The sequence below is a fragment of the Carettochelys insculpta genome, chromosome 2 (assembly GCF_033958435.1).
Source record: "Carettochelys insculpta isolate YL-2023 chromosome 2, ASM3395843v1, whole genome shotgun sequence".
NCBI classification, from domain to species: Eukaryota; Metazoa; Chordata; order Testudines; family Carettochelyidae; genus Carettochelys; species Carettochelys insculpta.
The window spans coordinates 4,488,757-4,514,834 of record NC_134138.1 but is presented as its reverse complement, the minus strand read 5'-3'; the positions used below and the strand labels follow the sequence as shown (position 1 = coordinate 4,514,834).

Below are 26,078 nucleotides of genomic sequence, written 5' to 3'. Positions count from 1 at the left end.
TGCCACAAGGGGCCTCTGGCAAAAGCCTGACACACAACAATGCCACCCCCAGCGCCCCAGTTCTCCCCGGGGGACAGGACGGGGTTTCCGGGCATAGCTGGCGGAATCAATCCAGGGGATCTTTGCTTGCAGTCCAGGCCACTTACCGCCCCAGGCTGGGATTTCCTTCTTACCAAGGCAAAGCCAACCAGCCTCACCGGCCAGCCAGACACCACACAAGCAAACCCCCAGACTTCCCAGCTGCTCTAGCAGCCCAGCCCAACAACCCCCAAATTCAGGTGAGAGGCTCTTAAGCCTATTTCACCAAACTCCACACGGATGGTTCCAGTTCCCAAAGGGCCCAGCCCCTGCCCCTGCCCCTGGTCAATATACACTTGGATCTTACCCATACAACAAGCTTACTGATGCTTTAGCGCTAATATCTAAAGGTTTACTAATAAAGAAGAAAGAACAGGGGTTAGAGAGAAGAACTGTTAAAGCAAAACTTTACATGCATCAGTTATAACTTCTGACACCGCCTGTGGAGTTATTTGCTGACTCTTGGAGGGACCTGAAAGCTCATTTCAGGTTACATAGATTCCGTTATCAAAACATTGTAGGTCCGGCCTGCTGGGGCCCACATGCTGGGACATGGCCCCTTGGAGACCCAAAGAAAAAGGAGCCGAGCTGGAAACTACTAAGGCCACATCATCCCACTGAGGGATTGCGCACGGCCCCCCCCAGTCTGGACAGGCTCAGTTCATGAGGACTGAAGACCCAAGAAAGTCCCTGCCAGGGCCCATCTTACAGCTTTTCATATGCAGAGGGAATAAATGGTAAATGGGAATAAATGGTAAATTTTCACAATGGAGGGGGGTAACTAGTGGTGTTCCCCAGGGGTCAGTCCTGGGACCGATCCTGTTCAACTTGTTCATCAATGATCGAGAAAATGAGGTAAGCAGTGAGGTGGCAAAGTTTGCAGATGACACCAAGTTGTTCAGGGCAGTCAAAACCAAAAGGGATTGTGAAGAACTACAAAAAGATCTCAGCAAACTGAGTGATTGGGCAGCAAAATGGCAAATGAAATTTAATGTGGGGAAGTGTAAGGTAATGCACATTGGAAAAAATAACCCAAATTACACATACAACGTGATGGGGTCAAATCTAGCTACGACAGATCAGGAAAGGGATCTTGGAGTTATAGTGGATAGTTCTCTGAAGACATCCACGCAGTGTGCAGTGGCAGTTAGTAAAGTAAATAGGATGTTAGGAATTATGAAAAAAGGGATAGATAATAAGACAAAAGATATCATACTTCCCCTATATAAAACTATGGTACATCCACATCTTGAGTACTGCGTGCAGATGTGGTCTCCTCACCTCAAAAAAGATATAATGGCATTAGAAAAGTTTCAGAAAAGGGCGACTAAGATGATTAGGGGTTTGGAACGGGTCCCATATGGGGAGAGGCTAGAGAGACTGGGACTTTTCAGTCTGGAAAAGAGGCAAGTGAGGGGCGATATGATAGAGGTATATAAAATCATGAATGGTGTGGAGAAAGTGAATATAGAAAAATTATTTATCTTTTCCCATAATACAAGAACTAGGGGACACCAAATGAAATTGATGGGAAGTAGGTTCAAAACCAATAAAAGGAAATTTTTCTTCACACAGCGCACAGTCAACCTGTGGAACTCCTTGCCCGAGGAGGCTGTGAAGGCCAGGACTCTATTAGGGTTTAAAAAAGAGCTTGATAAATTTTTGCAGGTTAGGTCCATAAATGGCTATTAGCCAGGGGTAAAGTATGGTGCCCTAGCCTTCAATACAGGGGCAGGAGATGGATGGCAGGAGATAAATCACTTGATCATTGTCTTCTGTTCTCCTTCTCTGGGGCACCTGGCATTGGCCACTCTCGGCAGACGGGATACTGGGCTGGATGGACCTTTGGTCTGACCCAGTATGGCCATTCTTATGCTCTTATGAGGGACAATTCCATTTTGCTCCATGGGCCTTGGCCCACCACCTGAGCCGGTGGGTCACTGTGCCGAGTTCCCATTTGTTGCAGGCCCAGCAGGAAACCCACCATCACAAAGTGAGTGTTGGCCATCTGGGCCTCTGCTCAGTCTATTGTCCTGGCTGGGGTGGAGCCCCACCTCCCTCTGTGAAGCTCAGCACTGAAGCATTTCTCACACAGCTGCAGAGCTAAACGTCTATAACTCTGCCTACGTCCATGCTACAGACACACAAATAGCACACATAGCTTCAGGGCATCAGTAGCTTTCATTCGACACCTCACATACCCCCACCCCCAGCAACATTTGGGGCCAATAGCCATCCTGGGCATTCAAATGGCTTCCAGAACCAGCATAAACTCCAGCCACATATGACACCCAGACTGACCCGAACCTACAGCAGCGACACCCTCCCTCCCGGCTTCTCCAGCCAGGCAGGCTCTGCCAGCCAGCTGTCCTGCGAGGGGCTGCGCTCTGGAAGCGAGTGGGAAGGGGCAGGTGTATAAAAGCAGCCATTGCAGAGCAGGGTATGTCGCCGTTTACGTGCTGACAGGCGTTTACAGCAGCACTAAGGCCCCACGCAGCTGAGGGCGCAGGTGTTCAGGCTCAAAGGAGGAAGCCTGGAGTGTAGTCCACTTCCTGGATAATTCCCTGCCCGCCCATGCCAACCCTCTGTTCGGCACTGGTGAGGCCCCATCTGGAATATTGTGTCCAGTTTGCCCCCCGCCCACCCCCCAGTATAAAAAGGATGTGGATTTGCTGGAGCAGGTTCAGTGAAGGGCAACAAAAATGATTAAGGGTCTGGAGCACAAGACCTGTGAGGAGAGGCTGAGGGATTTGGGCTTGTTTAGTTTACAGAAGAGAAGGCTGATGGGGTGATTTAATAGCAGCCCTCAACTTCCTGAAGGGGAGCTCTAAAGGGGAGGGTGAGAAACTGTTCTCAGTGGTGTCAGATGGCAGAACAAGGAGCAATGGTCTGAAGTTACAGGGGTAGGTGTAGGTTGCAGCTGTCCTGGTTCCCTGAAACAGTCATGGCCTTACTTATGCTATTCTCCCACCCACCTACCTGCAGCCCCATCGGGGAAGATCTGAAACTACGCCTGTTTGAGGCCCAGAAACTTCCTGAGCTCTTAGTCCTGGGCAGCAACAGGCACTCTGCTGCCGACACTGGCTGTGAGGCAGTCGCACGCACACCCAACAGTAGTTCTCTTCCTTGTGGATGGTCGCTCTCCCATGGCTGAGGCAGTGTTTGGGGAGGCGGGTTTGAGCAGGTGGGAAGGACCAAGGACAGGAGAGAATTGCTGAGCCGGGAGGCCTTAGATCATTTCACGTGATTAACACCCACCGAGTCGCTGAGGGGACAGGCAGGCTGGGAAGGCCAAAGCTGCGGGTTTGCCCAGCAGAGAAACTTGCTAGAGGGACCAGTCTGAATGCCCTGAGGCCCTTGGGCTAAGGGTTGGCCCTGGGCCAGTGATTGAGAAGGACACTGCCCACTCTTGTGTCTGAGTAGCTACGTTCCCCGCCCCCCCCACAGAGCTGCATCTCTGCCAGGGCTGGGCAGAAGAGACTGAGCGTTTCCATGTGTGGATGGGCTGAACTGCCTCCAATGCTTGGAGAGATGAATTCACTCTGCTGGGGTCGCTGACTGATCGGAGGGGTGAGGGAGACTGGCCTGTGAGCTTTCCAGGCAGGGCGTAGTAAGCACAGGCCCAGTATGAGGCCTTAGGCCTGAACCAAAGTAATGGTCAAGACTTTGCTAACAGAAAGCAAAGTGCAGCTGTGAGCTGAAGGAATGCATTGCTCACAGAAGCTGGCAAGAAGAGGGGTGACAGTGCATAAACATAGCTACCGAGCATATTGAAGTAGGTACATGGTACCAGAACACCCTACCCTGGAACATTCCACAGATAAGAAAGAACAGGCCGACCCATCCCAATGACAGGGGCAAAAGTGTAATATGATGGATAGAGTTGTTTTGTTGGAACCAACATATACAAAGTGAGAGGAGGAACCTGACTACGTAGAAGGGGTCTACCTCAGTACGTCAGGAGTGATGTGTAAATTGTTTGTACCTGTGTATAAGAATGTACTTCTGGGATGTGGTGTGGGTCCAGCCGAGGGGGCAGTGGAAAGCCCTGCCACTGACTGAGCCGAGTCCATTGACCGTGGGTGCATATTTGTAGTATGCCCTGACTTAGACTGAGAAGTCTACAGGGAACTATTATTGTGTCCAATACGGCAATAAACCTGGCCGACGTGCCTTTGCACCTTACTAGACTCTGCGGTCATTGGGGGTTCTCTTCGGGTCTGCTGTGTCGGCTGTCTGCAGAGCTGGGGCAGCACACAGAGGGAACGCACGCACGCAGCCGAGTGATACCAGCATTGGAGAGAGCAGAGCACCACGCTGGTAGCATCTGACACCAAAATGCAGGTTCTTCACAATCATTATACAAGATACACTGATCATTTCTGGAAAGTAACAGAGAGGAAGCCGTGCTAGTCTATATACTATCAAAACAAAAAAGCAGTCAAGTAGCACTTTAAAGACTAACAAAATAATTTATTAGGTGAGCTTTCGTGGGACAGACCCACTTCTTCAGATCATAGCCAGACCAGAACAGACTCAATATTTAAGGCACAGAGAACCAAAAATAGTAATCAAGGTTGACAAATCAGAAAAAAATTATCAAGGTGAGCAAATCAGAGAGTAGAGGGGTGGAGGGGGAGGTGGGAGTCAAGAATTAGATTAAGCCAAGTATGCAAAAGAGCCCCCATAATAACCCAGAAAATTTGCATCCCGGTTCAAACCACGTGTTAATGTGTCGAATTTCAATATAAAAGAGAGTTCAGCAGCCTCTCTTCCAAGACTGTTGTGAAAATTCCTGTTGAGTAAGATGCAGACTTTTAAGTCATTAACAGAACCCTGATTACTATTTTTGGTTCTCTGTGCCTTAAATATTGAGTTTATTGCTTTTTTTGTTTTGATCATTTCTGGAGTATGATATTGCAGTGAACAGCCAGGATGATGATTTGATAAATTCTTCAAAGCAACAGTGGATCAGTAAGTAAAAGTGATGAGACCTTTTGTTCACAGAAGGTAAAAACGTGCCTCCCAATACTAATTAAAGTGAAATTGCCCATTACATGTGTATAGTAAAGTTAATAAGTTTCTTCAGTGGGGGAGTTACCCCACCTGTTAAGTGCTAGTACAGTCAACATCATCTAACAGGAACACAGCTGCTCTTGTGGTTAGAGCACTGGACTGGAGGTAAGGATTACCTGGCTAAATTCACAAGTCTACCACTTTATTCCTGTGTGATCAAAGGCAAACAACGTATCAGTTAGTGCAATCACTGGTACTTCCCTATGTCACAGGAGATCCATGAAGATGCTCTCATTCTCATTAACAAAGGGTTTGGGTATGATAAGGGGACACCACCAATGCCCAAGAAAATTGTTTCATCAATCAACCAATCTTCTCAAGACTAACACCTTCACGCAGATTGATGTGCCATATTCCGAGCTGTGGTATCTCCATCTGCTGTTGTGTCCATGACACATGGAGCGGGGTTCCCTCCAGAAAGAGCTAAGCTATCTGGAGACCAGCCCTCTTGGAGGGCAGTGAGGTGCTAAACCCAGAAGTGCCGAAATTGCGACCACAAGAACTGGAACTGCAAAGTGTTGGGAATCCCTCAGTCACGCTGATGGTTATGGTTGATAACAGCTGGCAGGACGGGATCCAAGCTGCCAACTCCCTCCCACCTGATAGGTAGGAAAGTACAAAATGATGGTGAGGTGTTACGGTTTGATCTGACTGGATCTGTGCGATATTAAACCCAAGGTCGATGTTTAACTACAGTGTTTCCAGGTGTAACAAAAACCATTGGAACAGAACTGACAAATGATTAGGTTCCAGGATACCTTTATCAAGTTAAAGGACCTACAGAAAATCTTTAAAACCTCACTGCCTAAAATTAGGCATCTCAATTGACTTCCTCATAAAGCTAAGTAGATATTCAGTGGGGCCAAGCACCCACAAAACTTCGGGAAAGCAAGTGGCTTATTTGTGTGTGGTTTAGTACGCAGCTAGGTGCAAAGTTTAAAATGCCTGGACATGTCACTCGATGTCACATACTGATTCGATGCAAACGTTGTATCCCTTGTATTTTGCAGAAGTTTAAAAACAAAAATACAAGAACAGGACAAGAAACTCCATAAAACAGCCATAAAGAACTTTCACTGTCCCAACAGTGATGAGCGTGTAGAACAATGCCCCACCAGAGGACCCAATTCTCTGTGCATTTATTCCTCAACTTGAGGTACAAGCAGGACAGCGACAGGGCTTAAACTCACCTTTGCTGTGGGCCAGCTCAGTGTCTGCCTGGCTCACAAGTAATGAAGTAGAGCAACTTCAAGTATGGTCCACTAAATCACCTTCTGCCTCCAGAGTGGTTAATGTTTAATATTTTAGGATCGTTAAAATATTACCATATTGTATTATAACAGCAGGTAGTCTACACCAGTGTTTCTTAAAATTCTTAAGACCACAGAACACCAAACAAAACTATATCTATGAGGAACAGCTACAAAAATTTTCTTCCAAAAACAGAACTGCTCCCCTCAACTAGCAACATATATAGCGAAACCAAACTGAAGTCATTGCTGTGGTACCTGATTAAATTAAATAGTAACATTGTATCTGATTGTAAAGACAGAACATACATACCAATACCATATCATGACACCAAAAAAGTGTCAGATGCTCACAGCACACCTGCGAGTTGTTCTGGGAACACCAGTATTCTGCAGAACATAGTTTAAGAAACCCTGCGCTAGATCAGGGTTCCTGGTATATTGAGCTCTTGGGCAGCTGCCCAGGAGAGCTTCATATGCCGCCCAGGTGATCAGCACAGTGCTCACAGCTGGCAGCACGTTTTTAACTGGTGGTGCACATCCTTGCACATACATCAGTGCACGTAACAAAATTTATTCTGCACACAGATGGGAAAAATGAGAGGGAGCATTAGTCTAGACCAAACAGCGGTGTGGGAAATGTCAATTAAAACATCTCACAATTGGCTGCTGCCGCCATGAGCTCCTTAGCTGCCCCTGTCTGCAGAAATCCAGCAAACTCATCACATGTCATTTTATAGTTGAAGTGCACAAACAGTTCAGCTTTCACTAGGTCTGTTTGGAGCCTGTTCCTTTCATCGGCCCACAAATTCTTCATTACGCTAACAATGCGTTCCACAAAGGTGTTGCTGGCTGGAACAGCAAACACATGCTGCACAATTCTAAGCAAGTTCGGGGCCTCGCAGCACTTAAAGAATTCTACCCAGACTTCAGAGCTGCCGGTCTGACGGTGGCGTTCATGTTGCTGCTGTTCCTGTTCTGATTCAGCATTAATTATTGAACCCTTTAGGATTGGTAGTGCATCATTCAATACAGACACTTCTGTGAAAAGTTCATCTACATCCACTTGAATGTCCAAGTTTGTCATCAAAGTGCACCGTTTGTCTAGCTCCAGAGGCCTGTCCAGACTGAGCGGTGCACACAACTTATAGAAAGAATTTTCACTGAAATCAAACCTCTTTTCTAGATACCGGAGCATGTGCATGTAAGTCTGCTGGGCGTCTCCAATCAAGGTGTTCTGCTCGTTAGGGTGTAGCTTTTTCAAGAGTTGCATCACCTTGTACCCATAGAAACCTTTCTCTTGTCGATTCTGAATCTCTCTTCTCAGCTTGTTGAATGTAGCATACAGTTCAGTTACCTGAAGGTAATTACTCTCAAGAACCTTTATGGTGCTGGTAAATTGGCTCATAAGGTTATGCACAAAGTAGATGTACAGTTCAGGAAGTGTAATAGTTTCATCATTGGAAGCTATGTCCTTATGCTCAGAAAGAAAGGCCCAGACTGTGCAGTTCACATCCTCCTCCCCTTTACTCACAAAGTAAGATTTGAGGGCCGGCCAATTCTTCAGTAACTTTTCAATGGCAGTGAAAAGGGCCAGAAAACTTTTAGGTACTTGGCGTAAGATTTCTGTATAGTCTGTCTTCATGAAATCAAAGAACTCTTTAAGTTCACCGTTATTCTCGTCTAGTGCAAAGACTTCACTGAAGACCTTGAGGACCAAACACTCTACATGGTAAGAGAGCATTCTCAAGCCATGCTTTGCTGTATTGTGTACTATCTGAGTGCTGCAATGTGTTGGTACAAGGTTTGGTAAATCCAGCATTTGTTTTAGGTGCACAAAACCAGACTCATTTTCTTCAAAATCTCTCTCTCCATATGCCACAATTTTATTCTGTACCAGACTGGCATTTTGAAGACAACTCCGTAAGTTCTTTACAATCACCTCTGATGTTTCATCTGCATCTTCAAGAAAGTCTAGGAGTGATGTGCAGATTCCCTTATCTTTATTGAAGTACTGGATGACAACTGGGAATAGTTTCATGCTCCCTATATTAAAAGCATCCACTGAGATTGAGAAAGGTGCTGATCCAATGTCTCGCACAGCCAGTTTTAAAGAATGTGGTGCTAATACAGCCTCGATCAAAGCTTCTACTTTTGTCATTCCACAGTGAATTTTGGAAGCTATTTTGGAATCAGGGAAAACGGAGGGGTACAGTTTATTTCCACAATCTTGAGAACGGTAGCTGTGGTAGTGTTTAACTCCATGATATGTTAAAAGCAATTCAGCTGCGCATATGCGTTGTTCTTCAGCATTGTTACTCTTTACGGAGACTTTATTGCTAGCATTACACCACACCTGTCCTTGTACTTTGATTTTGTGACCCTTTGTTTCTGCATGATGCTTGACGGCTTTTACAGAATCAAACTTAACTGTGAATTGAACATCACAAATAGAACAATATCCTGAGTCTTCACTTGCCTTTATAAGCCAATTCTGATACTCTGGGAGTTGCAGCCACTCATTTTTAAAAGTGCACAGCCTTCGAATTCTTTTTTTTTCCGGGTTCTGTCATTTCGCCCTTGCATTTGTCTGACTGCAGCACAGTTTAGCCACCAGATAAGATTGTTGACTGTGGACATCAGTTGCTTCTCTCTGCTTTTGTTGACGCACTAAAAAAGTTACCCAGAGAGTAGATTAAACATATTGTTGTGATGGACCATCCCCCCACGCTTTACGGAAAAAGGGTTATGAACACACCTATGAATAACTCAGAAATGTTTTGAACAAAAAATGACTTGTGACCTATCATTTTTAATGTTATAACCCCCTGGACCTGTAAAATCTATTTATGTACATGTATAATTTTTATAGTTAAAGTTATGAGTAACATCCATTAATTAGGGTGGGGAGATAGCTCAGGGGTTTGAGCATTAGCCTGTTAAACCCAGGAGTGTGAGCTCAAGCCTTGAGGAGGCCATTGAGGGATTGGGGCAAATTGATGCCAGGGCAGGGGACTGGATGAGATGACCTCCAGAGGTCCCTTCCAGCTCTAGGGGGTGTATGTACATATTTGTATAACAAATATTCATCTCCATTAAGATTGCAATAGGAGGTGCAGCAGCCCTAATGTGAGAGTATGGCCTCAGAGAGGATAGCAGTGCTTAGCCACTTAATGGCAATCAATCCACCTCTGAGGAACTTGACTGTGAGCATACATTCCAGCAGACAGGCAACAACTTGTTAATTGTGTGATTAATGGTGATTATTTTTTAAAATAATGACATGAATTTAATTGCTCAACAGCAGAAGTATAAATCTAAGGTTCATTGAAAAGCTACTGAAATTTAGAATTTCAGTCATCTGTGCATTGACAAAGTGAGATTACAAGATCTATGGCTCTATGAAGTGCTTTAATTGTGGGGTATCATGAAACAACCTTCTGACTTGGGGTGTGAGGGGCCATTATCACTGGCACCATTGCAGTACAGGTTGTTCCTCTCTAAGCCAGAATCTCTCCTCCAGCAACATCTGTAATCCGGCACCATTTGAGTTACCCAGATAACCACTTATCACGGGCGTGGCCAAGTTTCCCGGGGTCCCATGAAGTTTGTCGACAGCCCCCAGTGCTGTCCACTCAGCAGGGGTAGCCTGGTGATGCCCGGTCAGCAGCAGCAGCAGCAGCAGCAGCGTTGGTGACATGCGAGACAATAATCCCCTCCTGTGGTCCCGCAAGTTCTCTCCTGCCGCACCGGTGGGGGCCTGAGGGTGCCGCACCAGGGAGGCTGGACCCCACCATCAGGTTTAGGGTCAGAAAGGGGCCCCACAGCTAAAACCGGGGCTGGGGGCTTGGCGCTCCCGCACCTCAGCGGCTCCCGCCCGGTCTGGGGGCGTGGCCTTAAACGCACCTCAGCGGCTCCCGCCCGGCCTGGGGGCGTGGCCTTAAGGGCACCTCAGCGGCTCGCGCCCGGGCTGGGGGCGTGGCCTTAAGGGCACCTCAGCGGCTCCCGCAAGGCCTGGGGGCGTGGCCTTAACCGCACCTCAGCGCCTCGCGCCCGGGCTGGGGGCGTGGCCTTAACCGCACCTCAGCGCCCCTCTGGTAACCAAGACGGTCTCCCGGGAGACGGCCGTTTTGCCAATGTCACCGGCGCTCCCTGGTCAAGGCGGCGGTTCTCAGCCCCTCCCTCGGGCCCAGATCCCCGCCTCAGCTACCTGCCGAGGTTAGCGCCGCACCGACCTGGCTGCGGGAACCGGACCGGACTGCGATGTCCAGTCAGCCGAGACGACCGGACCGGACCGGACCGGACCGGACCGACCCAGCTCGCGTTGGCCCAGCCCTGCCGCTCGCAGGACTACTAGTCCCAGAATGCAACGCAGCCCAGGCCCTAGGTTGAGCGAAAGGCCCGAGCCGGGAATCTTTGCGCGGCATGCTGGGAACTGTAGTTGCTGGCCGCATTGCATGCTGGGAGACACGCCTCTTCGATGGAATTCCTTCGCAGCCTATCAGAATAGGGGATTTACCCAGATCTGGGGCGGGAGTTACGGGACTCCATTTGTGATTGGCTCTGTTGTTTGTGATATGTGTGAAAGGTAGCCAATGGGAGTACAGAAGTGGGATTGGCGTCTAATGGGATCCGCGCGTGGGCGGGCTCGGTTCGAACCGGCGCGGCGGGACGGGAGCTTTCGGCGGAATGAGCGCGGAGCGGAGCCGGGAGATCCGCCGTGAGGGCCGGGCGCGGGGGGCCGCGGGGCAGGGAGCTTGGGGCAGGCGGATCGGAGAGGTGGGGTGTGGGGTGATGGGGGGTTAGAGGGGGCGGGGCGGGGCGTGGGGTGATGGGAGGTGAGAGGGGGTGGGGCAGTGATGGGGTGTGGCGTGGGGTGATGGGGGCGGGGCAGAGCAGTGGGGTGTGGGGTGATGGGGGGATCGAAGGGGGTGCACCATCTGGGGCGTGATGGGGGAGCAGAGGGGGCCGGGTGATGGGGGGAGTCAGAGGCAGGTGGGTGATAGGTTGGCAAGGGCAGAGGGGGTGCGGGATTTGAAGGCGATATTGCAGTTGTGTGTGGCAGGGAGGCAGGAGGGTGTCAGAGAGGGTGGAGGTGGGTGGGGCTGAGGGTGTGTGGGTCAACATGTGGGGCCAGAGAGAGGGTCATTTATAGGTGGGATCGTTGAGCTGGGCTCCCAGACGGGTCTGGGCAGTGTGGGGTGAGGGGGTTTGGACTACCCTGCGACAGTCCTGTCCATCTGTCTGGGACTCAGCTCCTGTCTCCCCCAGGGAGCATGCAGCCAGGCTGGGGGTCAGATTCCATGGTGGTGGAGGTAATTGGAAATCCTGCGTGTTGTGATTTGTTGCCCTGAGCTGGGCACGTAGTTAGAGGGCCGATGACTCTGCGCCAGAGGGGTTTGATGCTGACAGGCTGTGGGAGCTTGACCGGGTTCTGATGTTCTTCTCTTCCCCCCCCCCCCCACCCCCCCCCCTGGCCCCCCAGTGCTCCAGAAAGCAAAGGACAAGGCCCGGAGGAGTGGCAGCCTGAAGGAGGAAGCTGCCATTTGCAACCAGCTTGGGGAGATCTTGGCCAGACATGGTGAGTGGGTCCCAGGGCCTGGCTCTCAATGGCAAAGGGTGGCTAGCTGACTGCTGTCTGGCTCTCGTGGCCAGGGCTGATGCTGGGAGAGATGGGTCCGGGAGAGCCGTTCTGAGGAAGGTTTGGAGGCCCTGCTTTTGGGGCCACCGTTGGAAAGTTGGTCACTGGGCAATGCTCTCGGCTGTCTTTGTCGGTGCTGGTCTGGCTGTGTTTGTGACGGCTGGGCTGGGGAGGGCTCCTGGCCGTGGGAGCAGGCCTGGAATGGCTCTTCTTTGCAGGGATGGTACATCCATGGGCTGGGACCAGCCCCCAGGAGATTGTGTCTGCCACACAGCTGACCTTCCCCCAGCAGGGAGCCGATTCAGTGCGATGATCCTGGCCTGTGACCTGAGCCCTGCTCTTGAAGAAGAACGCCCCATGCCTGAAACTCCCTGCCATTGTGACATCTAGCTCTCTCTTTAACCTGAATCTTGTTTGGCCTCCGTCCCCACAGCTCCCTGCAATGGTTAGAAACCTTCTCCTTTGTGCCAGCCAACTTTACTCAAGACTCTCTGTTCTCAGGCCAGCATTGTCCCTTGCATTCCCTGCTTTGGCCCCAGCCTGGGCCTGACCTCCTTGGTGTATCACCGGAGACTCGGGGGACACCCTCACAGCCTTATCTTTGCGAGCTAGGCCAGCCAAGTTCTTCCAGTCACCTCTGCCTTCCTCAACAACCTGAGTGGCTCTTCTCTGCCTTTCTCTGGGGTGAAGTCCCCCTTTGTGCTCAGGAAATGGTACTTCGTGTTCCAGACCAGCTGTCACCAGTCATGGACGTGGTCCTCTCTCTGCTGGAGAGACTGTGCCTTTGCCTGCTGTGTGGCTGGATTGCATAGGTGGCTTTAGTCACCCTATAACCAGCCAAAGCATCCAGGTTTCTCTCACCTTCCTTCACTTCAGCTGATGAGCCTCCGGCTATCGGTAGCCCTTCACTCTAAGCACCTTGTCCTTTGTCGTACTGAGCAGCGCCTCGTTTCTGCTGCAGGCTTTGAGATCCCCCCGATCGTCCTGCCTACCATGCCGATCCTCCTCCGGAGCGAGCGCCCTTCCTGACTTGTGTCTGCAGCAAAGCCCATCAGTGCACTCCTGCTGTTCCTGCCTTGGGCATTAATAGATATCGTACAACTGGGCTCGTGTCGGATCTCTGAGGAGCTGTGCCAGGAGCATCCCTGCCCTCTGCCAGTTTACCTTTCGGCACAGCCTGTTGCCTTCACCCCCTGAAGCCTGTTCTCTCCCCCTGTACGCTCCTGGGCTGATCCCAGAGTGCTCCAGTTTGGCTAACGTTGCATGTAGCTAATTTTGTCTGATGCTCTGCTGCCATCCAAGTGTGCTAGAGCCACTGTATTTCCTGTAGCTAGAAAATCAGAGGCCGTCAGCTACAACATGGGAGATGAATATCACAGAGGGAGCCATGTTAGTCTGTAACTTCGAGAACAGCAAGCAGTCCTGAGGCACCGTATAGATTAACAGAGATTTTGGAGCATGAGCTTTTGGAGGCAATGAACCGCTTTGTCAGAGCATGTCTAGGAATGAGTACAGCAGAAAGGGATCTAGGGGTTACAGTGGACCACAAGCTAAATATGAGTCAACAGTGTGATGCTGTTGCAAAAAAAGCAAACATGATTCTAGGATGCATTAACAGGTGTGTTGTGAACAAGACACGAGAAGTAATTCTCCCGCTCTACTCTGCGCTGGTTAGGCCTCAGCTGGAGTATTGTGTCCAGTTCTGGGTACCGCAGAAGTTCAGGAAGGATGTGGAGAAACTAGAGAGGGTCCAGAAAAGAGCGACAAGAATGATTAAAGGTCTAGAGAATGTGACCTATGAAGAAAGGCTGAAAGAATTGGGCTTGTTGAGTTTGGAAAATAGAAGACTGAGGGGGGACATGATAGCGGTTTTCAGGTATCTAAAAGGGTGTCATAAGGAGGAAGGAGAAAACTTGTTCTTCTTGGCCTCTGAGGATAGAACAAGAGGCAATGGACTTAAACTGCAGCAAGGGAGGTTTAGGTTGGACATTAGGAAGAAGTTCCTCACTGTGAGGGTGGTCAAACGCTGGAATAAATTGCCAAGGGAGGTTGTGGAATCTCTGTCGCTGGAGATATTTAAGAACAGGTTAGATAGATGTCTATCAGGGATGGTTTAGACAGTACTTGGTCCTGCCATTGGGGCAGGGGGCTGGACTCGATGGCCTCTCAAGGTCCCTTCCAGTCCTAGTGTTCTCTGATTCTATGTGATGCAGCAGGTCTTTGCCCACGAAAGCCTTTGCTGCAAAATACGTTAGTCTATAAGGTGCCACGGGACTTGTTGTTGTTAACATAGGAGATGTGCTCTTGAGTCCCCGGTGCATGTCAGCTCTGAGCCCCAAGAGGGGTTACGGCCCGGGCTTGTTACTCTGGCTGCTCTTGTAGCTGATGGAGTGGGTGCGCCTCATCCCAGGGGCCCCTGCTGTGCCTTGGGAAGCCAGCTGGCTCGCTCGTCACCCCAGTGTCTCTCTGCTCCCGGCAGGGCGGTACCGAGAGGCGCTGGTGGAGCACCAGGAGGAGCTGCGCCTCCTGGAGAGCGTGGAGGATGTTATCGGCTGTGCCGTGGCCCACCGGAAGATTGGGGAGCGCCTGGCTGAGCTGGAGAACTATGAAGCTGCTTTGAAGGTAATGGGGGAGAGGGGGATAATCAGCTCCAGGGATTGGGGCTCCCCAGGAGCTGGGCTGAGAGCTACTTTCCCAGTATTCAGCCCCGCCAAAGGCCACAGGGTGAGAGGGGCAGCAAGCCAGAGGAGGGGCGACAGAATGGCTGGAGGGGTTTAAAAGGGAACACTAGGGCACATAGTGGTAACCCCTGAGCTGTCAGCCTTGCAGGGCCCAATTCAAAGCCAGCCCAGATCCATGGGGCTTGGGGGGTCTCATGCGCCCTCTTGTTCTCCTGGTCCATCAGCACCAGCGCCAGCATCTGGAGCTGGCCTGCGCTGTGTCCGACCACACTGAGCAGCAGAGGGCTTGGGCCACCATTGGCCGCACCTACATGTTCGTGGCGGAGAGCGGCCAGGCCGGGGAGGCGCTCTGGGAGGCGGAGCAGGCCTTCATGAAGAGCCTGGCCATCTTGGAGGAGCAGCTGGAAGGTGAGAGCCGGGCTGGAAGCTGTGGGACACGGAGCTAGGGAGGGGAGCCATCAGCTTGGGATGTGGTGCGCCCTGGGGAGGGTCACCAGTCGGCCTCTGCCTTGGCTGTCTGACCAGACGGTCTAAGTCCCCACCTTTTACCCCTTGTCCTTGCCCCAGAGCCTGCATCTGGGATGTCCCTGGTCCCTGAGCTCCATCCCCTCCCCGAGCCGGAACTCCCTGGCCTGGCCAGGAAGGGGCAGGCCCTCAGGCTTTCATCCGGGCTTCCCATCTACTCGTGCTGGCTTGTAAGGCCCAGTTAGGCTCGCCGCCGGGATTGTGGGATATGCAGGGGCACTCAGGGACCTCCAGCCTTATCTGACCTGTCGGTTCCACACCAGGGCAGCCAGGACCGTGCCCGAGACTGTTCCGTAGGGACCTCCCAGCACTCCCACCCCATCCCTTGGGAGACAATTTGCTCAGCTCATTCGGCCAGCTGGAGGGTGAGGGGTCCAGCACCTGTCCAGCCCCTCTCTGGCCCTGGAGCTCCTGCCTTGTGGAGCCGGCTGGGTGACGGGCTGGCTCTGGCTGTCCCAGGGAAGGTGCCGCAGCGGGAGCTGAGTGAGATGAGGGCCCGGCTTTACCTCAACCTGGGCTTGGTGTACGACAGCATGAAGGACCAGGCCAGGTGCAGCCAGTACATCAAGAAGAGCATCTTCATCTCCGAGTAAGGCCCTGGCCCCTTCCTGGGGGGGGCGGGTGGTGGTGCTGATAGGCCGAAGGCCCCTCTGAAGAGCTCCTGTGTTTCCCTGGGGTTCACCCTCTGCTGGTGGCTGCAGCCGTTTGGCTCAGGAAACCGGCTGGTGCTGTGGCTGGGGGGTGTCAGGTGGGGGAACAGGGCCCAGGGGTTTCCTGAGGACGTGAATGGGCGGGCGACCCTGGGGGTGACCCGTCTCCCTCTAGGCAGACTCACCTCTACGAAGACCTGTACCGGGCCTACTTCAATCTGGGCCACATCCACCTGCGGGAGGGGCAGCACTCCAAGGCCATGCGCTGCCTGGAGCGGGCACGCGACTGCGCCCACACCATGAAGGAGAAGTGCATGGAGAGTGAGTGCTGTGCCGGCATCGCCCAGGTGAGGGCAGCGGGGAGCCCGTACTTGGCCCCCAAGCTCTTCCCCCTGGGGCCTGACCACCCAGCATGGCCAGCAAGGGGACAGCCCCCTCCCCCCCGCCAGGCCAGCACCCTTTGGTAGTTGGACCTCTCTGCCCCTCCCCTTGCTGACCCTGCTGCCCTGGGGCCTTGCAGGTGCTCCTCAGCCTGGGGGACTTTGTGGCCGCCAGGCGCTCGCTGAAGAAGGCCTACGTGCTGGGCTCCCAGCAGCCCCAGCAGCGCGAGAGCATCCGCAGGAACCTGCGTTACGGTGAGGGGGCTCGGGTTGGGGCTCCCTGCGACACGGCGCGGGGGGGGGCTGAGGGGACCCAGTGGCCTGTGCAGCTGGCCGGGAGGAGGTTGGGTGTCACTCCCCAGGGCTCAGCCCAGGCTGACTGGGGCTGGGAGCTCTCCACCTCTGGCTCTCAGTGCAGCCCCTCCCCTTCACAGCCCTGTGTGGCTTGTGGCTCCTGGGGCGGTGCCCGCCCCCCCACCCCCGTGTCACAGGCACGCCCAGGGAAAGGTGCCGCGGCTTCTCGGGTGCAGGGCCGCGCTTGCACAGGCCACTCCTGACAGGGCTTCTGGCACGTCCCCGACGTAGCCCCAGTGGCACCACAGGGCGGTGCTTTGACACTGACCCCGCACCAGCCCAGGGGGACAGCGAAGGGGGCTCGGCAGGTGCTCACTGTCCCAGAGGCCTGCAGGCTGGGTTGGGTGAGGGGGACCTTGGTCCCCACATACCCCTTCACCTGTGGCTCCCCTACCTGCCCTGAGCCTCTAGGGGGAAGAACCCAGCCCACCCCCGGTGCGTGCCACTCACACTGCTGGCCTCTCCCCCAGCCATGAAGGTCAGCCATCTGCAGGAGGCTCTGGAGGAGGCAGTGCCCGGCGACTTGCAGACAGCCCTGGGCCTGTGTGAGCAGCTGGGGGACCTGTTCTCCAAGCATGGGGACTATCGCCGGGCGGTGGAGTTCTACCAGAGGCAGGTGGGTGAGGGCTGCCCCTGCTCTCGGCCTGTGGGCTGGGGGAGGACCAGGCTGCCTGGAGGCTGGGCTCCGTGCATGGTAAGGGGCTGGTTCCGCTTCCTCCTAGCCGCCGAAGTGCTGCCAAGCTCTGGCCCGAGGGCAGGGGCACCCGCTCAGATTCCTGCAGGCAGCAGGGATGGGGCTGGGCGAGCCCTGCGGGGGCGGGCGGCCACCCCGGGCACAGCATGTTGTGGACGGTGTCTCTGGCAGCTGCGCTACGCCGAGTCCCTGCAGAAGCCTGAACAGGAGCTGGCTGTGATCCACGTCTCTCTGGCTACCACCTTTGCGGACCTGAGGGAGCCCGGCCGGGCGGTCCAGCACTACCAGACGGAGCTGGCGCTGCGGCGAGGAAACCCACTGGAGGTGAGGGGGCGGCCTGGGCTCTGCCTTCTGCCCGCCGGTCTCACCCTGCAGGGCCTGGGGACCCCGTGCTGGGCTTGGCCGTGCGGGAGGGGAGCTCAGCTAGCAAGCAGGGCCTGGCTGGGCCCCACAGCTCGGGAGCAGGGAAGGAGGGTGGGGCAGGCGTAAGAGTCAGGATGGCAAAGGACTTGCTGTTTGTCACTTACCCCGTGCCCCTGGGTGGGCTCCCTGCCAGTGGAGCTGGACTGGTGGGGGGAAGCTAATCCCATTGTCTGTGTGCCCCAGGAGGGGAAGACCTGGCTGAACATCGCCCTGGCCAGGGAGGAGGCTGGCGAAGGCTACGAGGCCCTGGAGCCCAGCTTTCAGAGCGCGCTCCGGTGCGCGGAGCAGGCTGGGGAGCCCAGGCTGCAGGTGAGGGGACGGGCCCAAAGCTGCTGCCCAATGGGGATGCCAGTGCTCGCCTGCAGCACCCCCTTCAGGCTGGGCAGCTGGCAGTGCCCCTCCCGGGGTCCCCCGAGCCTGCGATAACTGAGACTGGCACCCAGGAGTCCTCCCAGCCCCCCGCCCTACGCACAACACCTCCCTGCTAGGGCCTGTGGCCGAAAGTGCTGGTTTCTGGCCCCCTCCCGCTTCCAGGCTCTGCTCCTTGTTGGCACATGCCCGGGAGGGACCGTGCTGCTCACCTGCCGGGAAGCCCAGCTCCTCACTCCGCCCAGGATTCCAGGCTGCACCCGGCTCCTCCTGCGCCAGCACAGCAGAAAGGCAGGGGAAGGGCGTGGGGTGCCGGGGCTCAGAGCTGAAAGGCGCCCAGGGCAGCTGCGGTGCTGGGGCTGGACTCGAGAGTGCCTAGCCAGCGTCCTCCCCTCACTCGTAGCCTGTCTGCTGGGCCAGGCTGGGGGGCCTGGCAGCTGCTCCAGTGGTCAGTGCTGGGAGCTGCTCCTTCTGGGCTAGGCAGGGGCTGGGGGACCTGGGAGCTGCTCCAATGGTCAGTGCCCTGGCCTTGCTCCCTGCAGGGCCCCTTCAGGCCTGGGGCGGGGCCTGGGGACTGCCTTAAAGGCCAGCGCCCCCAGCTGACAAGGCCTGGGCTAGCAGCCCTGGGAGCGCCCAACCCCATCTGCGGCTGGGCAGGGTGATCAGCCCATCCTTTCACCCCCTCAGCGGCAAATCCTACAGCACCTTCACCCCCTGCAGCAGAAGTGGGGGCGCCCTGAGGCCCCCAACACGCTGGCCAGGCTTCAGGGCCTGTGCCGCTCGCAGGGCTGGAGCAGCACCGGGGACAGCCGGGGGGAGGAGGAGGAGGAGGAGGAGGAGGACAGCAGCGAGCCCCTGGAGGAGAGCGAGCTGGAGCTGTCTGAGAGCGGTGAGTGGGCCTGCTGGGGGGGATGGGGAGGGAGCTCGAGCCGAGTCCCGTCCGGGTGAGGCTGTAGCCCTGCGCGTCTGCCTGGCGCGGGCCCCCCTTTGGCAGGGTGGGGGCTGTATTGGAGCCGGGTGCCTCACTCAGGCCTGTGCGTTCCAGACGGGGAGGAAGATGACCTGGACGGCTACAGCAAGAGCGTGCCTGGCCGCCGCAGGATCGCCAAGGTGAGGCTGGGCCTGGGCGCAGCGTCCTCGCCCTGTGGGGCCGTCGCTCCAGCTCCTGCGCCGGCGAGGCCGGATCCCGGGGCGCTGCGCGGGGCGGGGGGCCGAGGGGGCTGGCTCTGATCTGGGGCCCCTGGGCAGTGCTGACCCCGCCTCCGCCCTCCCTGTGCCCTGCAGTGGAACCGGCGCAACGACCGGGGTGAGACCCCACTGCACCGCGCCTGCATCGACGGGAACCTGCGCCGGGTCCATTTCTTCCTGGAGCAGGTGGGAGCCGCTCCTCGTTCCCGGGCAGGGCGCCCTGGGGTACCTTCCGTCGGCCCGTGGGGGCAGCTGGGCGGCTGGCTGGGGTCGCGGCGTCCCTCTGCTCTGGCCCTCACAGCCCCCAGCAGGGGACGCGTTCAGTAAGTGTGTCCTGCCTGCAGGGCGCGTGGGAGTGAGCCAGGTAGGCACTGGGCACTGGGGCAGCTTCCCGGCCTGGCCCGCAGGGAGGGCAGCTGGAGGGGGAGATCCTGCGGGAGTTGGCATGAAGCCCAGCAGGGCACCTGGCCCCCACGTAACCCTCATGCCTGTTCATGTCTCTTTCCTCCTGGGGGCAGGGCCACCCCCTGAACCCGCGGGATTACTGCGGCTGGACCCCGCTGCACGAGGCCTGTAACCACGGGCACCTGGGTGAGTGGTGAGGAGGGTGGGAGGGTGTCGGTGTGGGGGGCGGATGACGGCAGGGGCTGGAACGGGTGATGGGGGCTGGCTGGAGGGGGCCCTGGTGCTGCCACCCAGCAGTAACTGCTGGCTCCTGTGCCCAGAGATCGTGCGGCTGCTGCTGGAGCGTGGTGCCTCCATCGATGACCCCGGGGGCCCAGGCTGCGAGGGGATCACCCCCCTGCACGACGCTCTCAACTGCGGCCACTTCGACGTGGCCGAGCTGCTGCTCCAGAGGGGCGCGTCGGCGGTGCTGAGGAACGCCAAGGTGGGGGAGCAGCGGCCTGTGGGCGGGCGCTGGGCTCGGCACCCCTGCACAGCTGTGGGGTTTCTGGGGGCGGCCCTGAGGCTCAGCCCCTCCATTTTATCCGCCGCAGGGCCTGAGCCCTCTGGGCACCCTCCGGGAGTGGGTGAGGATGTACGGCCGGGACCTGGACCAGGAGACGCGCCAGCGCTGCCGAGCCATGGAGCAGCTGCTCAAGGAGGCGGTGGTGGGGCGAGGTGAGCCCGGGTGGGAGTGGTGCTGTGGGGGGGCATCTCTTGGGGGCTGGGCCCAACTCACGGGGTTCCCTGTCTCCCGCCCAGCAGCAGAGGTGGCTCAGCCCCCACAGGATGTGCCGCAGAGCCAGCTGTTTGATGCGGAGCTCTCTGAGCCGCTGACACCCCCCCACTCAGCTGTGGCCCCCCAGCCCCAGAGTGTGGGCCCCTCCACGAAGGCGACTGCGCCCTGCAGGATCCTGACCCAGCGTGGCGGGCAGGGGCCAGAGTGCTGGGCCAAGCTGGACGAGTGCATGACCCCGCTCCGGCCCGTCAAGAAGAGGCAGCGGCTCCTGAGCCTGAGGGCGCCGGGGGAGGAGAGCCGGGTGCCGGGGTTCCTCGGGCGGGCAGAGCCTGGGCTGCCCCCCGCTGGCACCGGGCAGGCCAAGTACGAAGCAGCCATCCATGGCGTGGGCAGTGCCCAGTCCTGCCAGGTCCCTGAGCCGGTGCCGGCCGAGGCCTCTGCCAGGCCGGCCCTGATCCCAGCCGAGGAGTACGTGGGGGATGACTGGCTGGAGGACGACCTGGGGGCGAGCCGGGAGCCCCACAAGAGGAGCCACCGGCGCCCGGGGGAGTCGGGCTCGGACTCAGGGGGCACCAGTGGGTCTGAGAGCGACGGCGCAGCCCCCTTCCCAGCTGCTCTGCCCCAGAAGAGGAGGGCCCGGCAAAGCCGCCTCACCCAGATAGTGGACAGGACGTCGCTGGGTCGGTCCCGCGGGGGCCAGGCCCTGGTGGCTCCGGAGCCAGCCGCTGGTCTGAGGCCCGTAGACGGCAGTGGAGAGGCCCCACAGGTGAGGTGCTGGGGGTGCACAACAGCAAGGGAGTCCCCTGGGCTGTCCCTTGGGTCTTGACTCCCCTCTCCTGTTCCCAGGCCCCACTGCTGGCTGCAGCCCCGACTCGGCCACCCCCCATCCGAGTGCGGGTCCGGGTCCAAGACAACGTCTTCCTCATCCCCGTGCCCCACAGGTGAGAGCCGCCTCGCATCCTTCCTCCCAGCGTGGCCCAGAGCCCGGGAGTCCTGCCCCCCCAGCCGGGTCTGGGGCAACATTAGCAGCACCCTCGGAGGGGTCCAGCTCCCAGGCAGCGCCAGGGGGTCAGGGACTTGGGGTAACAGGGCCATTCCCCTCTGCCACTGGGGGGGCTGCCCTGTTCCTGCCCCACCCTGGGAGGGCGGGCTGGGGGCCTGGTTCTGGTGGGGCGCTCTGGCTCAGCCCTTCCCTTCCCTTCCCTTCCCTTGCAGTGGCCTCGAGAGATGCCCGGTGGCGTGGCTGGCAGAGCAGGCGGCCCAGCGCCACTACCAGGCCTGTGGCCTGCTGCCCCAGCTCACCCTCAAGAAGGAAGGGGCACTGCTGGCTCCCCAGGATCTCATCGTGGACGTCCTGCAAAGCAACGAGGAGGTGAGGGGCACCCGAGCCAGGATTGGCGCTTCCAGGGCTGAGCCCACCAGGTCCCCCTGTAGGCCGCTGAAGGGTCGTGGTGGGGCCCATCACTGTGGACTCTGCACCAACCGGCAGGGCCCAGATGACTGGGAGCTCGGAGGTCTGGCTTCACCCCTCACTGGCGATGCCCTTCCCCTTGTGTTTGAGCCTGCCAGTGCTGCCCAGCCAGCCGGCCTTCCTTCCTACCCATAGGGCTCTCGTCTGCCTTGCAGGTGTTGGCAGAGGTGCAGTCCTGGGACCTGCCCCCGCTCGCCGACCGGTATCGCAAGGCCTGTTGCAGCCTGGCCGTGGGTAAGGGGATGCCACGGACCCTGCTGCCTGCCTGCGTGTGGGAACCGTTGGATGTACAGGGTCTCGCTGGGTTTTGTAGCGCCTCAGGGCGGTCAGCCGGCTGGGGAGAGTGCCACCCGGCCCGTGGGGGGGACAGGCAGGAGGGGCTCCAGTGGGAAGGCTGGTCCAGGGGGCTTGGGCACAGCTGTGCCACCGTCTGCGTGTGTGACCTCGGGCAAGTCCCTCAGTCTCCGGGTCACTGGCCCAGCTACGGAAGGGGACAGAGGTGGAATGTGGCTTCGGGTGGACAGATTGGCACCCCCAGGGCCGTGCTACATGCCAGGGGAAGACCTGTCCAGCATCCGCTGAACGGTGCGCAATGTCAGGAGCCCTCGGTCGCAGCTGCCCCCCACGTGGTGCTGGGTAGCGGGAGGGTGTCCTCGATTGCAGCTGCCCCCCACGTAGTGCTGGGCGGGGGGAGGGTGCCCCTGGTCGCGGCTGCCCCCCACGTGGTGCTGGGCGGGGGGAGGGTGACCCCGGTCGCGGCTGCCCCCCACGTGGTGCTGGGCAGGGGGAGGGTGTCCTCGGTCGCGGCTGCCCCCCACCCTCTCCCTGGCTGCTTGGCTCTAGCCCCGGCCAGGCAGCAGCTGGCTGGGAGCTCGTCAGTCTGGGTGCCCCACAGCGACTGGTCTTCCCTCATGGACTCCTGTTGCAGGCGAGCACCGGCTTCTGCTGAAGATGATGGAGCTGCAGGAGTCGGGCCCCTCGTTCAGCACCTGTGGCCTCTCCTTGCACCAACCCCACCTCACCCCACTCCTGCGTGCCCTCAAGCTGCACAGCTCCATCCGCCAGCTGCGGCTGGCTGGGACGGGGCTGGACGATGGCCTGGCTGCCGAGCTGCTGGCTACGCTGGGCACCATGCCCAGCCTGGCCCTCCTCGACCTGTCGGCCAACCAGCTCGGTGCTGAGGGGCTCCGCGCGCTGGCAGCAGGGCTGCCCTCCCAAGCGGTCTTCCAGGTTGGCTTGTGGGTGTGTCCAGCACATCCCTTCCCCTCAACGGCAGGTGGGAGGGGCCCCGGCCTCCCGCCTGAACCCCGGAGACACAAGCAGGTTCGGGGACCCCCAAACTGCCCATCCTGGCGCTCTGGGCTACGGCTCTGGCACTGCTGGTGTAAAGGGCCCTGATGAGCTCCTGCCAGGGCTGCCCTGATGGACACCAGGGGCTCCCCGGATCAGGGAGGAGTAAGCTGTGGCCGTGCTGGTGCCAAGGTGCCTGCTCCTAGGTCCTTCTGGGGAGGGGCTGGTTGTGAGGGTCCCTGTAGCATGGGGGGGGCTCTGCTGCTCCGTCCCTTCTCTGGGGCTGAGGCTGCCGCTGTGGTCCTCCCAGCGGGGGTGCAGCCCCGGCTGTCTGCTGGCACAGGGCAGAGCCCAGCAGGTTGGGGTGACTCCTCCGCCCCTGTTGTTCCAGAGCCTGGAAGAGCTGGACCTCAGCCTGAACCCCCTAGGGGACAAGAGCTGCGAGGCCCTGGCCTGCCTGGTTCGAGCCTGCCCGGTCCTGACCACGCTCCGGCTGCAGGCCTGTGGCTTCTCTGAGGCTTTTGGGCAGCACCAGCGCCTCCTGCTGGCCAACAGCCTGAAAGGTAAGTGCCCCTGCACTCCCCCAGCCCCGAGTGGGGGCACAGCAGGCGTGGCCTCATGGTACAGGTGGTGCCCTCCCTTGTGGCTCCCCTCCCCCAGCGCCACGGTCTACAGGCTAGGCCCCCCTGTGACACAGAGGCACTGCCAGGAGGGCCCCATTCACTGGGACGGGGCCTACAGCTTGGGGGTGAGGATGGTTCCACTCATGGAAAGAATGCGGACCGCTGTCCTGTCTGGTCTCTGCCAGCTTCTGCCCCACAGCTCGCAGCTACCCAGGCCTGGGCTTGCCTCAGTCTTGCCCCACAGCCACCACGCCCTGGGTTCCCTGCCAGGTCTGCCCCACAGCAGCCTGCTCTGCCGTTCTTTCCCAGTGCAGGCCTGTTGGGTGCCTGAGTTTCCAGTTAGGCAGCTATGGACAGGCCCTCCACCAAGCTCCCAGCCTCCTTTATCTGCCCGGGCCAGACGGCAGCTGGCTCACTCTTAACACGCTGTCTCTCCCTCATGCCCCGGCCCAGGAGCTGTGCACCTGAAGACCCTCGCTTTGTCCCACAATGCCCTGGGCTCCAGCGGCCTGCAGCTGCTGCTCAGGAGTCTGCCCTACGCCACCCTCAGCCAGCTGGAGATTGGCTCGGTGGCGGCCCGCCTAGGCGAGCCTCTCGTGGATCCGGTGGTCAGGTGCCTGACACAGGTACGGGTGCAAGGGGGTCCTGCAGTAACCCTTCTCTGGCTCCAGGAGTTGCAGGAGCTCTGCATGTGGCAGGGGAGCCCCTTTTGTCCTGGGGCTGTGGGCCTCTCACGCAGCTGGCTTGGCCCTGACTGGCTCAGCTGTGGTGTGTGGCTTTGGGCTCAGCCCCCCCCGTTCCATTCCAGCAGGGATGTGCGCTCACCCACCTGGCTCTCTCTGGGAACCACCTGAATGATGAGGCTGTCGCAGAGCTGGCCAGGTAAAGGGGCAGCGCTGGGGTCCCGGGGCCAGGGGCTTTGCTGTGGGGCAGAAGGTAATGGGGTGGGTGTGTGACACCAACCTTCACCCAGCTGGGTCCTATGCGGAGTGATCTCCTGCTGGGTAGGAGCCGTGGGGTGGCTGGGCCCAGCAGCCAGCCCATGGGGACATAGTAGGAAGAGAGCCTGAGTGAGACGTCAGGTGGCCATGTTCGCCTTTAGCCCACTGGCCACCTTCTGTCCCTGCATTGTGCTTTTCTGGGCCACCAGGTGAACCCCCTCCCGTAAAAAGAGGCGGAGCGGGAAGGGAGTCTGAGCCACAAGCCCTTGGGTGGGAGGCCTGGTGAGCGGCAGGACCTGCCTCCAGAACCGGGCGTACGTGGATTGGTGGTCGGGTGGAGCTGCTGGTTCTACTACTGCACTTCACAGGCAGTACACCTGTCCAGCTGCCTCCCTTCCCCGTCGCACCTTGTGCTCCCTGGGGGTCTCGCTCCAAGGCTGCAGTGCCAGCACACCGCACATCTAACACCTAGCCCACAGGGAGTGGGTGGGCCATGGGGCAGCAGTGCATTGTGGGTGAGCCGAGAGGCATGGGGCTGTTTGACTCTCTTGGTCCCAGGTGCCTCCTGGTTTGTCCCACTTTCATCTCCCTGGATTTGTCTGCGAACCCAGAGGTTACCAGCGGGGGCTTGCAGATGCTGCTGTCAGCGCTGGGGGAGAGGCGCCAGGGGCTGCAATACCTCAGCCTGGCAGGTGAGGGGGTGAAGGGCTCCAAGATCCCTGGGTTGCGGAGGGGTCCTGCTTCCCTGCACCTGGCAGGGCCGGGGGAGCATCACCCTGCCCTCGCTGGAGGGACTGAGAGGTGATCCTGAGGGGGCAGGGGCAGGCTGTGAGCCCTGGAGTTTTGCTCCTGATCCAGCAGAGCCCCCGGCCTGGCTGGCGCTGCCGAGTTGCTTCTCTCTCCGTAGTGGTGTGCAGAGCAGAGCAGAGGAGGCAGGACTGGAGTAGCGAGGGGCTGCAGCTGATAGAAAGGGCACAAGGGGGGTCACCCAGCCTGTCCCCTCTTGGGCCGGGTCCAGGATTCTCAGTGCGCCACAGTGGCTACAACGGCCTGTTTCCTTCCCGCAGGCTGCAGGGTGCGAGGCCCATTGGACAGCACCACGTGGGCCCGGGTCTCTGCCAACGTGCGTGAGCTGCGGCTCTGCAGCCGGCAGCTGAGCGGCAGCAACCAGCGGGGCGTGGGTGAGTCCTGGCTTGGCCCCCCGGGCACCTCTCTGAGCGCAGTCACGCAGCACCACAAGCTCTTCTGTAAGAGCATCTGA

At 57.8% G+C, this 26,078-nt stretch overlaps 2 protein-coding genes across 2 annotated transcripts; one reads left to right on the top strand and one right to left on the bottom strand.

Moving 5' to 3' along the window:
* Window positions 1–4,533: 4,533 nt before the first annotated feature.
* Window positions 4,534–10,730, bottom strand: LOC142009044 (uncharacterized). Its single transcript, XM_074986483.1, has 2 exons — window positions 10,640–10,730; window positions 4,534–9,074 (listed from the first exon to the last, which is right to left on the bottom strand). Exon 2 carries the CDS (start codon window positions 8,563–8,565, stop codon window positions 7,051–7,053), a length of 1,515 nt encoding a protein of 504 aa, XP_074842584.1. The 5' UTR covers window positions 8,566–9,074; window positions 10,640–10,730; the 3' UTR covers window positions 4,534–7,050.
* Window positions 10,731–11,093: 363 nt separating this feature from the next.
* On the top strand, window positions 11,094–26,078 carry LOC142009032 (tonsoku-like protein). The gene is made up of 26 exons (XM_074986474.1): window positions 11,094–11,124; window positions 11,890–11,985; window positions 14,525–14,667; window positions 14,951–15,134; window positions 15,711–15,840; window positions 16,077–16,248; window positions 16,422–16,536; window positions 17,106–17,251; window positions 17,501–17,653; window positions 17,936–18,061; window positions 18,809–19,010; window positions 19,167–19,231; window positions 19,406–19,495; window positions 19,828–19,900; window positions 20,035–20,198; window positions 20,308–20,431; window positions 20,516–21,258; window positions 21,339–21,433; window positions 21,708–21,864; window positions 22,119–22,197; window positions 22,892–23,193; window positions 23,645–23,816; window positions 24,330–24,502; window positions 24,685–24,758; window positions 25,376–25,509; window positions 25,885–26,078. The coding sequence occupies exons 1-26, from the start codon at window positions 11,094–11,096 to the stop codon at window positions 26,076–26,078; spliced, it is 4,137 nt and encodes a 1,378-aa protein (XP_074842575.1).

Excerpts from the sequence above, each read along its gene's own strand:
- LOC142009044 (XM_074986483.1), bottom strand. The coding sequence starts at position 8,565 with ATGACAAAAGTAGAAGCTTTGATCGAGGCTGTATTAGCACCACATTCT.
- LOC142009032 (XM_074986474.1), top strand. The coding sequence starts at position 11,094 with ATGAGCGCGGAGCGGAGCCGGGAGATCCGCC. Across the intron at positions 11,986-14,524 it reads GGAGATCTTGGCCAGACATG|GGCGGTACCGAGAGGCGCTG; the intron begins GTGAGTGGGTCC and ends TGCTCCCGGCAG. Across the intron at positions 18,062-18,808 it reads CTGGGGAGCCCAGGCTGCAG|CGGCAAATCCTACAGCACCT; the intron begins GTGAGGGGACGG and ends TCACCCCCTCAG.